General features: G+C 41.1%; 1 protein-coding gene across 3 annotated transcripts; it reads left to right on the top strand.

Moving 5' to 3' along the window:
- The first annotated feature begins 2,157 nt into the window (after window positions 1-2,157).
- Window positions 2,158-10,957, top strand: LOC308310059 (uncharacterized protein). 3 transcript variants are annotated; one of them, XM_080756111.1, is made up of 12 exons: window positions 2,158-2,287; window positions 3,231-3,338; window positions 3,622-3,751; window positions 4,488-6,529; window positions 6,685-6,754; window positions 7,023-7,254; window positions 7,419-7,464; window positions 7,544-7,594; window positions 7,626-7,645; window positions 8,062-8,399; window positions 8,904-8,990; window positions 10,153-10,957. In XM_080756111.1, the coding sequence occupies exons 6-10, from the start codon at window positions 7,148-7,150 to the stop codon at window positions 8,099-8,101; spliced, it is 264 nt and encodes an 87-aa protein (XP_080612237.1). In that variant the 5' UTR covers window positions 2,158-2,287; window positions 3,231-3,338; window positions 3,622-3,751; window positions 4,488-6,529; window positions 6,685-6,754; window positions 7,023-7,147; the 3' UTR covers window positions 8,102-8,399; window positions 8,904-8,990; window positions 10,153-10,957. The 3 variants fall into 3 exon arrangements, with proteins under 3 accessions (XP_080612237.1, XP_080612236.1, XP_080612235.1); XM_080756110.1 differs by having other exon boundaries at window positions 7,544-7,645; XM_080756109.1 differs by having other exon boundaries at window positions 7,419-7,645.
- The last annotated feature ends 1,481 nt before the right edge of the window (window positions 10,958-12,438 follow it).

Raw genomic sequence — 12,438 nt, 5'->3', positions numbered from 1 at the left:
ATTTATGTTAGGTTCAGGTTCAGGTTCAGGTTCATTTGTCATTTGTATAAATACAGAGTATACATACAATTAAATTTGTTTTGCTCAGAGCACTCTCAATCTTACATACACAGGACATAAAACAAAAAGACGAAAAACAGGAAAAGAAAAGTGCAAGTGAAATGAAGTGCAATACAGTTCGAGGTCAGCTGTTCAGCAGCCTGACTGCCTGGGGGTAAAAACTGTTACTGAGACGGGTGGTACGAGATTTGATGCTCTGGTAGCGTTTTTTGGAACAAGGGTAGGCTAGGCACAATAAGTTTAGGCTACAGCCTACACCTTTTTGGTCAATGTTTCTTTTGCAACAAAAAAAACAAAGCAGGCACTGTATTAATCTGTTTTTAATGACCAAAATAAATGAACTGAACTGAATTACTTACAATGAAGTAACTGTCAAGCAAATCCTGGATCAACTATATACATTTTTGAGGGGAACATACAGTAAAAAAGGATGAAATTTGGACATACAATCGTCCTGCCTGACAGTGATGATATGCAACGTCTATATTCAGCTGTTGTCAATTAAATATTACTCAACATGCCCCATATGACATAAAATGTATAATTTCTGCCAAAATAAAAACATTTATATACAGTATTTTCTTTAAAAAACAAGTGAATTATCATGAGTAAACCAACAATTTGTAATGGGTGAAATGCTCCATCCATCCATCCATCTTTGTCTGCTTCTTTTGAGTCGGTTCGCAGGTAGCTGTTCCTGCAGAGAATCACAGACTTCCCATTCGCAGGTGAGATCAGTCAGTTCTAACTGGGGGTTCTGAGGTGCTGCCAGGCGTGTGGTTCTTGGTGTGATGTGACCTGTGTTCGCTTCCTAATATAGAGTAGGCCTGGAAAACGTCCTAGAGTTATATGAGGCGATCTAGTAAAATCCCCCTATGGGGATTACAATGCAAATAAAATAGGATTCAGATTCCTATTCAAAATAGGATTCACACCATCAGTGATCAGGGACTCCAGTATCCCCCCCCCCCCCCTCACAAAGTGTATACTCTACTGGCGTAGGGGAAAACATTATTGAGGTTAAAGCAGTCCAGCTGTCCAGGAGCAACGTCACAACGTTTCACACATTTGGTTCAAAGTACCAAATGTGAAATCCTTCCCCCATTCTGAGTCATGGCAGGCCCAGAGCATGGCCTCGGCTCCAAGGCAGCAGGAGCTGTGCGTGTGCGTGTGCGACTGCGTGCGCAAATATATCAATTAAAAGCAACAAGAGTGAAGAAATAAATAGGTTTTGAGCTGTGCTTTAAAGCCAGTTCTACAGAGGCTGTCCCCATTGTCTGGGGATGGTATAGCCTATACCTGCCAACCAGCGCTGCGCCGGCAAACAAAATTTGATGACAAACTTGGACTGTACACTGTGCTGTTTCCATTTGTGTCTAATAATATTAATGTATTAGAATTTACAATGTAGACATTTATCAGATATGCTCTCAATCCAGAGCGACTAACATCATACAGTCATCAAGGATCATAATTTAAGTATAAGCTCAGAACCTAACATCTGTCTTACAGTATAGAATATCTGTGTACAATGAAGCTACACTATAGGATGCTATGTCTACTATACAATGCTATCTACAGTAAATGAGATGAAACATTTCAGATGACAAAAATATGACTAAAACTGTGCTTCAGAATCAACGGTGCTTCTATGACACATGACAGCATGTTCTTCACCCAGCTGGCACTGCTGGATTAGTCTGTAATAAGTTGTTCAGAGATATGCATGGCGTTCGATCCTCTCTCTCTCTCTGCTCTGATGGGAGTCAAGGTCACAGGTTGTGTGTGCGTGGGTGCGTTGGTGCGTGCGTGCGTGCGTGTCTAGTCACTTTTTTAAACTATAGGGTTGATCAAAAGGTGCACCCTAGGGTGCCTCAGAATACTTTGAATTCATCACTTCAGTTACAAAATGTCTACAAATGAAATGAAAGCTTTGATGCAATGCATGTGTGGCAGGATGATGGGCGTGACTCGTGAGCGTTCCCACGCCGTCACGGCCCGTCCTCCGCCCACTGATTAGGGCTTGATTAGTGTCCCAGCTGGCTTTATAAGGTGACGTGTCGGCCGTGTTTGTTAGCTGTCAGTCTCTCTCTGCCACACGGCTGGTGTGTGCACTGCCACACGTCCCACGGCCAGGAGTGATTCCTCCCGCATTGAGGCGATCATCATACACAAAGCTGTCCCTCGGGTGACAGCCGACAGCGTGTTGGTCCGCACTTAAGTGCAGGTATGTTTTCTGTACGTTGCTGTTACAATCGCCTGCACTTAATGGCTGACGGTGAACTTGACTGTGAGCGCTTGTTATGTTTTAGCCTCGGAGCTACTCACCCCTTCCTGGGTCCTGTTTAACGTGTTGTGAAGCCACTCCACGCTAGGTTGGTGTTCCTCCCTTCCGCAGTAAAAAAGAAGTTGATGTTTTCACTGGTAGCCAGAATTTGGGTAAATCCTTTGGGTAGACAGAATTGCGTTGGGGTGGGGGGGGGGGGACTGTCGCGGCCGAGCGGAGCAGAGACACAGATTTCAACAGCTCGCACGCAACGCACAAACAAGAGAGAGAAAGAAAAGTACTTTATTATTTGTTTATTGAACCTGCGCTCGTCTGTTTTTTGAGACCTTTATTTAGTTTATGTCTTGAGCCTGTTCTTGTTTTGTTTGCCCCGTTTATTTTGAAACCATTACACTCACACAACACAAACTCCTACCATAATATCAATGTAACTGCCAGTGACAGTTGGTTCTGCAATAATTTATTTAGTTTGAAGTCTGTTTATTCTTTATTTATTGTTTGTCTTATTTTATTGTTTGTTTGGATACTTCCTGTAATTTGGCATACTTTTACTTTGACACCTCCTGTTACCTATCCATATATAGCTGAAGCCTGTTAGCTTCACTCACCTCAGACCAATAGACTCATTTCACACAGCCAGACTCCAGAGTGAGCAGAGGGAGAGAGCACCTGTGTGTGTGTGTGTGTGTGTGTGTGTGTGTGTGTGTGTGTGTGTGTGTGTGTGTGTGTGTGTTGCACCAGACCACACGGTATGAAATGTTTGACTGTTTATGTGACTCTTATTATGTTTGTAGCCTACTCTTATTGATTAAGCAGTGTTAAAGCCTGTGACATTTGCAGTTGTAGTGAACTTTTAGTGACTGAAGTTGTCTATTGTCTACAGTGCCTGTCCGTCACACTATGTGTAAATGTGACCATCGGTGACTGTTGATGTGCCCTGAGGTTCAAGTTGGTTATGCAGCCCTTTAGCACCCTCGATACGCGGAGTGAGGTATACATGATTATTTATTTGTCTAGTTTCCATTTGGAGTATATCATTCATGATTGTATTTGTTTGGTTTTCGTATGGTTGTGGTACTTTTGGTTATTGTGCATTTTCCTTGTCTTATAATTGAAATGACTTGAGTTTTGTATCACTGTATTTATAATTGACCATAAATTAACCATTTTTATTGTTGATTGTACTGCTGAAGTGACAAGTTTATTGCACAGATTTTAGTAGTGAAACTATGAGATTATTCGATTGTAACTGTATTTATTCTATATCCTTATAGTTTTCACCGTGTTGGAACAATAAACACACCCGTCGAGACCACCCAAACTTGTCATTCTTTCATCAATCGAGGGGCAGCTACAATCAACCTGTTGCAGTCATCATCAATCACCATCGACAAACCACTACAAGTGAGTAAACAACAAGACGCCCAAGTCCCAAAGTGTGAGCACGTTGTTAAACCGTATATCTCTGGTGATAAAAGAAAGAAAGGCATATTGGCCCTATACATTCAAGTTGAAATCTTTACTCTGATACGGTAAGTATTGAAATTGGATCGATTGGAAGGATCTAACCATAATGGATGTGTCACGCTATTGAAGCTAATGAAATGAGCGATACCATACGGCTGAACGAGCAGAGCGCGACATTTAATGTGGATTGGAATGAATTGATGTCGCTATTAAGCAAGCTTTGTGCAACGCTAAGTTTGGATCTGGAAAATAAGCGCTGCTGTTGTATTCTAAATACGGACGTCACGTCACGTTTTACTGATGTCTGTAAATAAAGCGGATGAATTAGGCTACTCCAGTATGAAAGAGGCCTGTCCGTGTGTTTGCTAATACAAAAACAGCTTAATTGATATAAGCATCAAAGCAATATTTTAAGTACTTTTTATTAGCAAGTGCATTCCATAGCGCTGGACCACACATGGACATCATAAACCTGCAACGGGAACAGTTCCTATGTAGTAAAAGATTATATGAAAGAAATAAAATATTTAACTGGTTTATATTTTACAATTTTAGTTATAGATGGCAAGTATAATGTTAAGGAGTATTTGTCTTATTAGCCAGAGATCCTTTTAAAATGTTTCTATTACTGTGAGTGATATGGTCAGCTTCTGATGTCTTTCTTTCTTTCTAGATGTAGATGGAGATGACTGTAGATGCTGCTAGAACACTGAACCTGGTCTCCTGTGTGAACCACCCCATCCTGACTGCTAAGATGTCCATGTGGACATTATGAGTGTTTGTATAGAGAGAAGCATGGCTGAAGAGCTTTGCATATCAGTCGTTTCTTGCTGCTGCCAAAGTCAAATTGTGATATCTGTAGTGTTTAGTTCATGGCCGCTTATGAGATGTAGATATAAGTACACCTGACTGGTGGAATAGCCTTGTGATACATACTGGGTGTGCTCTTTGGTCGTTCACAAAACAAACAAACAAAAAAATGCCACAAACTCTAAAAGCTGCACAAAAATCACACAAATCAAGGGATGTCCGACAGTCAGTGTTGGATATTGTCCAACTCCTAATTGCCGATATCAACAGATACCGATATATATATTATATGCAGGCTTTTTCCAGTGGTGGAAACATAACTCAAACTTTTTACTTAAATAAAAGTAGGCAATACTGCAATATAGAAATACTCCGTTACCATTCAACATGTACTCGAGTAAAGGTACAAAGGTTTTGGTATAAAATGTACTTAAAATACCAAAAGTAATTATTAATAATTATGCAAAATGTCTCATCTAAAATGATCTAATCACTCACATGTGTCTTATTGTATTGTGAGCTTGTAGATGTTTTTAATGTAAAATAATAAATAAAGTAAAATTAAGGGTTAGGGTTATTAATTTTTAATGCCTTTATCGGCCGATAATATCGGACATCCCTAACACAAACGTATATCAAACGTGTCAATACATTTCAAAGAATGCCACAAGTGGCACTAAAACTTCACCAATAAATAAAGAAACATCCACATGTTCCATAAATTAAATGCCACAAAGGTTTGCCGAAAAAATGAAGAAATTACAAAAAATACGTTTCTTAAACATCTTCTGCCGTATGTCCATAGAACTTCAGCTCTGTTGCAGCAAGCCAGTACAATGTGTCATTGTCTAGGTCACCTAAGCCACGATCACCATTCGGTGGCCGGTATTTGGGGCAAATGGTCATTACGTGTTCCACAGTCTGTAGTGGATCCTCGCATTCACAGTGGGCACTGTCCGAGATGTCCCACTTCTGCTTTGAGGGTTGTCCACGCCTTGCAGGGGAGGTGCTGGCAAAGAACATATTTGGGGTCCTCGATGTATTCCACTGGTCCCTCTGTCTTGCCTTCACCCAGGATGCCTTGGAGGTGTCAGCTGGTGTTGTGTGGAGCAGTTCCTGGGCCTGTGTGGCAAAGGGGCACAGTGACTTGAGGCACGTGTGCTGTGGCAAAGGTTGCCGTGACTTGGTGTGTGTGTGTGTGTTGTGGCAAAGGGCACCGTGACTTGAGGCACGTGTGCTGTGGTGTCTCTGACGACCTTGTGGAGGAGATGGCTGGGATTCACTCAGCTGTGCCTTCTCAGTGAGGGCCAGCGTGGCTGCTTCTCGTCTGACCTCTGTTGGAGTGATTCCAGCGAGAGCAGGCAGGCAGTTTGTTTGGCGTGGCCCATCCGGTGTTGAGGGCAGCATCCAGCTTCTTGACATGAGAGCTACGGCTCCAGACTGGGACACAGTACTCGGGTCGTCTGCATAGCCATACTTCATTGATGTTGTTGCAGGGAGGTCATGGATGTAGCTGTTAGTGTTGAACAGCAGTTACTGGTGTGGAACCGAAAAGCTTCACAAACATGCCAAAAAATTCTAGTTTTGAACCTTTTTAATCTAGTTTATTTTCAAATAAATTTGTTTTTACTGTTTTGTGAAGCAACTTTGGGTACCTTGAAAAGTGCTATATAAATTGTATGTATTATTTAAAAAAACAGACACACAGCAATTGTCGCCACACAGACATCACAAATTCCTATTGGCAGCAACAAGTGAGTGATGTGCAAAGCTATTCATAGAATATAACCACCATGTCTTCATTCCAGATGCTGCGAGGCTCAACCGGAGCCCCTACAGGTGGACATCTGCAGTTCTCGCTGTCCATGGATGAATCTGCATGGGGGGCTCTGAAGGCGGCTCAAAGTAAGAAACCACTTAGACTTTTCTATTACTGCGAGTCGTATGGTCGGCTTCTGTTTTAAATGTTCTCTATACATTTTGTGTATGATGTGAAAGGACACAATGTACGTATATCTGGCTCTTGGTCACTTAAATTAATCTTTCTTTCTTTCTTATAGGGTGGATGGGTCGTGGAAGGACAGAGATCCGTTCCAAAGCTTCCCTCCCGGGGGCTTCCTCTGATGAGCTGTGAGTATAGGAATATTTCTTGTTGGGAAGGAGATGTTGAGTACTGTACATGTGTTCAACCACATGTGCCTCCTAGTGGCACTGTGGTTTAATGTCTTGTCAGCTTTCCAAGCTAATCAAAGTCTTAATGGCACTTTTGTTAACCACTTCAACCCCAGCATCCCTATTCTGAGGGAGCGTTCAGCAAAAATAGCAGATCTACAAGCTCACACCGCGTTGCAACGTGTTGTGAGCTTGTAGAGCTAATGCTTTCTTCTTTCTCTCTCAGGATGGAGATGGCAGTAGACACAGCTGGAGCCTCTGGAGATGGAGATCTGCAGGTCTGTCCATGGATGGATGGGAGGACTGAGATCTGGGTAGACGCTGGAGGACTTCGGACCTGGGCCTGGATGGATGGGAGGACGGAGGACGGAGATCTGGGTAGACGCTGGAGGACTTCGGACCTGGGCCTGGATGGATGGGAGGACGGAGGACGGAGATCTGGGTACTTCTGATGAGCTGTGAGTAGGAATATTTCTTGTTTTTATTTTCTCTATAAATAAAAGTTTGATGTAGGACTAGGCTATATATATATATATATATATATATATATATATATGTTGTGACGGGATATAATATATATCTGGCTCTTGGTCACTCTAATCAATCTTTATTTCTTTGTTAGGATGGAGATCGTGGTAGACGTCGCTGGAACGCCACTGCTGGACAGGGTACACGCACACACACACACACACACACACACAGAGCAAAGCTAATTTGGTGTGTTTTTTTCTTTTCTTTCTTTGTTAGAATGGAGATATCGATAGACGAGCTGATGTTCCCTGGACAGAGATCCGTTCCAAAGCTCCCCCCCCCCCCCCCGGGGGCTTCCTCAGAGGACTCTGATGAGCTGTGAGTAGGAATAGTTCTTGCTTGTTTCTGAGGATGGATAACTGCTTTTGTACTGTTATGGTACGAAGAATGGCATCATTTACAGTAATCCAAATGTTTTAAATATTTTAGGATAAATCTAAATCTGCACAATAGTTTGAGAGTCAATATCTCATATCATGAGCGTACCTCTTGGTCTTTGTAACAACTTGAATACAAATTACAAAAGATGTTGAGGACTGTACATGTGTTGATGCCTCCTAGTGGCACTCTGGTTGAATGTCTGTCAGCTTTCCAAGCTAATCAAAGTCTTTGACACTTTTGTTAACCACTTCAACCCCAGCATCCCTATTCCGTTCAGCAAAAATAGCAGATCTACAAGCTCACACTGCAATGTGTTGTGAGCTTGTAGAGCTAATGGTTTCTTTCTCTCTCAGGATGGAGATCATAGACACAGCTGGAGGCTGGAGCCTCTAGAGATGGAGATCTGCAGGTCTGTCCATGGATGGGAGAACGGAGGACGGCGATCTGGGTAGACGCTGGAGGACTTCGGACCTGGGCCTGGATGGATGGGAGGACGGAGGACGGAGATCTGGGTAGACGCTGGAGGACTTCGGACCTGGGCCTGGATGGATGGGAGGACGGAGGACTGAGATCTGGGTAGACGCTGGAGGACTTCGGACCTGGGCCTGGATGGATGGGAGGACGGAGGACGGAGATCTGGGTAGACGCTGGAGGACTTCGGACCTGGGCCTTCTCAGTGAGGAACTCAACGGTACGAACCGCTTTAGGGCTTTTTTAGGCTTCGTAAAAAGCCAATAATCGTCCGTTGCCGATAATTGGTCGATCCCTATTCTTAAACGTTACTGTAAGTGCATGTGTATGTTGTGACAGGACACGCACGCACACAGCAAAGCTAAGCTAAATTACAAGTAACAATTTAATTGCGTCATACTAACATTCTAAATAAAACTTTGGCTTTTGTAGGCTTTGTAAACAAAAAGCTGCACATGGTATAATTCAATAACTTTATACACTAACAAAAGAGAAGTAAATTACAAAGTGACACATTTAGAGCTTGTAGATCGGTTGCTTGCATTATTTCTTTAAAATGTTTGACAATATATGAACATTTTCAACATGGAGACGATTATGACTCTAAAAAAGTATCTCAAATACTTGGCGATTAGGTAATTGTGACAGGCCTAAATCCTTCTAGTTGTGTTTTTTTATATCATGTTCTGTAATCAGTTAGGGTTGACTATAGACTTTTTTTTAGGAACAAGATCATCATGCCGGTGAAGAGCACGTTTCTAGCCGATGGAGCAACTATTTCTGATCACCTTTGGAGTTACATCACAGCAAGGTAACTATACAACACGCGCACACACACTATGATTATGACATGACATCAGCTTGTGACTGCAACTTGTTCCTGTTCGCAGATGACTCGGCACTGCTAGTCTCGGACAGGAACAAACTGCAGGTTGAAAAGGCCCTCAGCTCTGAACTCGGTAGAATCTGCATCTGGCTCGCTGATAACAAACTATCTTTACACCTGTGAAAAACTGAATCCATTCTCTTTGGATCTAATAGTAATCTCAGCAAGGCAAATGGCTTCTTGGTTAGAGTGGGTGACAATATTATCACACGTAAAGATGAAATTACCTACCTAGGTTCCATCCTGGAGGCTAATCTTTCCGGTGATAAAATGGCCACCAACGTAATCAAAAAAGTCAACCAAAGAACAAGATTCCTTTACAGGATCTCCTCACTGGTCAACAAAAACACCTTGAAGACCTTAACAGGAGCCCTCGTACAAGGTTTCTTTGACTATGCATGCACCTCAAAGGCCCTTAACTAGGCTCCATGCAGACCTCCCAAAACAAACTGGTCAGGCTCCTACTTGGCCTCACCCCCCGAACCTACCTCACCCCTGCCCACTTTGACAGGCTGGAATGGCTTAGGGTTGACGACAGAGTACAGCATCTTGCAATGGGTCTGGTCCACAAGATTCGATACACCACCAAGATACCCATGTACCTGTCCAGATACTTCCTTTATGTTAACGAAGTCCACACCCACAACACCAGAGGGAGTGCAACGAACCATGTACAACCCAGATTCGGCACAAACAAGGGACTAAATTATTTTCACTCCTATGCCACCAAAATGTGGAACGCCCTACCAACAGTCATTAAGACATGTGAATCCCTTGACTCCCTTTTTCCCCTCACTGTATAAGTTTATTTTCCCTTTTTACCTCCTTTATGATGAATTCCTGTTCTGTTCTTTGACTATATAGAAGTGTCTTATTTGTACGTCTCTAAATGTTTTGATGAATTGAACATGGTGGACCCTCTTGTAAACAAGTGTAATGCTTAATTGGTTCGTCCACTTACAGTTAACAGTCTTTGTATTGAGTTTGTGCTTGACATGTACTGTAATTCTGCAAACTGTTAATAAATATTTCAATCAATATTGTTTTATGAACAAAGTAGTAATGAGCATTTCTTTCTTTTCTTTAGGACGTTGCTGGTCTCCTGTGTGGCTCCATCTGGAAGTCACCAGGGTTCTGAGTCACTCAGATCCTGACTGGTAGTGGTGATATGTAGATGTGATCAATCAGGGCTCTTTGAAAATGATAAACAATAAAATAATAAACCAATATAAATAACTAGATAATAATATAAATAAATTGATAAAACGAACGATAACAAAATGGATTATAGTAAAATAAAAGTAAATTAAAATAGTAAAATAAAAGTAAATTAAAATTAGTAATGGCATAGTAATGGACAAAATAAATATAATTAGTAATATAGACAATAATACATAAAATAAATTATCAATATAGTAATGCATAAAATTAGTAATAACAGTAATGCATAAAATAAATAAATGCATAAAAAATAAAATTAGTAATAACAGTAATACATAAAACAAATACAATTTGTAATGCATGAAGTAAAATTAGTAATAACATAGTAATTCATCAAATAAATACAATTAGTAATATAGTTATACATAAAATTAGTAATAACATAGTAATATATAAAATACAATTAATACATAAAATAAATTCAATTACTTTGTGTTGTTGTTATAGAAAGACTTAAAAAAACAAAATATCAATCACATCTACATATCACAACCAGGCTATATTGCCAGCAGGCAGGTGGACTGTAGACTCACTACAGCTGTCACAATGTGGTATACTTTGTTTTGACCCAACTGGACTCCAAGGAGAGGCGAGCATGGAGCCGGACATCTGATGATACACGAGAGAAGACGCCATAGTAAAAAAAAATTGTAATAAAAGTAATATGTTTCATGTTGATTGTAATTTATGCATGATGCCATATATCTGTAAATATTCATTATTTTCTTGTTAATAAATTATTGCATTTATACCCGGGTGTCTGTTATGTGTCCATTACCCTTAGATCGTGCCGCCGGATTTATTTATTTCCCAAATGGTCTAAAAATGAGTTATTTAGCATACTTTTACCAATGAATTAGCCTATACACAGACAACGACTGATTAGCCTATTTTGGACGATATGGGTCTTTTCTCGAGTCAGTGTGTTTAGTCTCACTATAGTCTGTGTAGATTACCCGGCGGTGTTGCTGCCCCTCCCGGGAGTCGCGGCTCATGGCTCTTCACAGACGGCACAGAGACAGCAGTCACTCCGCTGAACGTGTCAGTGTTGCTGCAGTGGTGTGAACTGTGAGTTCACAGAAGCTGCCGAGTCACAGCTTCTTCTTCTGAATTACTTTATCTTTGCCTTGGAAAATACATTTTGCGTTTTGCTGTTTCCCAAAACAAACCAGCGCGCGCTACTGTTTGCTACAAAGCGACTGGAAGCGGACAAGGTTTACAAGGCTAAAAGGGGCTATTTAATTCTTCATGGGGGCTACAGCCCCCACAGACTCGACGTCGTTGATGGTGGACCATATTTATACAGAGCTGTGCACTGGTAGTGGTACATGGATCTTTGCATCACTCTCTCTCACTTCATCGATTCTGTGAGTTGACTGACCATCTGGAGAATACACTACAACGTAACATCATCAAACGGCTGTTTAAAATCGAACCATTGTCTAAATAGTCTGTTGAGTGAGAGAGATGTACCTGGGCATGGCATATCTACTGTTGATCCCTTCAATACACACATGCGTGATGTTTGTCCAAGAATTCCTGACACAGAATGCATAATATTAAAGAACATAATTTCTTAAAGTCATTATTACACAGAAGTAGTCAAAACAGGACACCACAAGTCAACAAGGGACACCTACAGCTAAGGTGATGTGGCAATGATGTATGGTTTGTCTATCATCATCTGTAAGTGTAGTGCCACAGGGTGGCGCTATTGAACAGCATTTGATTTAAGACCTGTGTCGAATTGGGCTGATTGTCTTTTCTCACAGTGAGTATGAGCACTTGCTCAACTTCCCAATTCTAAAGGGTGAACAAAAATTGATTTACAAGATGACTGTCGACTGTGTTTACTGGCTTATGATTACTTTAGTTTTTTTTTTTTTTTTTTTTTCATTATCTGGAGATATGTGAGACCCCAGTTACTGAACTATTTCAATGATTACTATCAGAATAGAGCTATTAAACACCTACTTCAACCAACAAATATCACTTACTGCACATGTGCAGTCCATATTTTTACTGTGCATTTCAATTACTGTTTAACCCATTTAGACCTGATCGAGGACGATTCCACAAATACCTTCTAAATGCTAACAGTTTTCTGAAAAACTCATTATTCTATATGTCAGTGGTGCTCAAACCTTTTCAT

Source organism: Protomyctophum bolini (assembly GCF_963924005.1).
Source record: "Protomyctophum bolini genome assembly, chromosome: 3".
In the NCBI taxonomy this organism is placed as follows: domain Eukaryota; kingdom Metazoa; phylum Chordata; class Actinopteri; order Myctophiformes; family Myctophidae; genus Protomyctophum; species Protomyctophum bolini.
The sequence above is the reverse complement of the archived record's forward strand: the minus strand, read 5'-3'. Positions and strand labels throughout refer to the sequence as shown.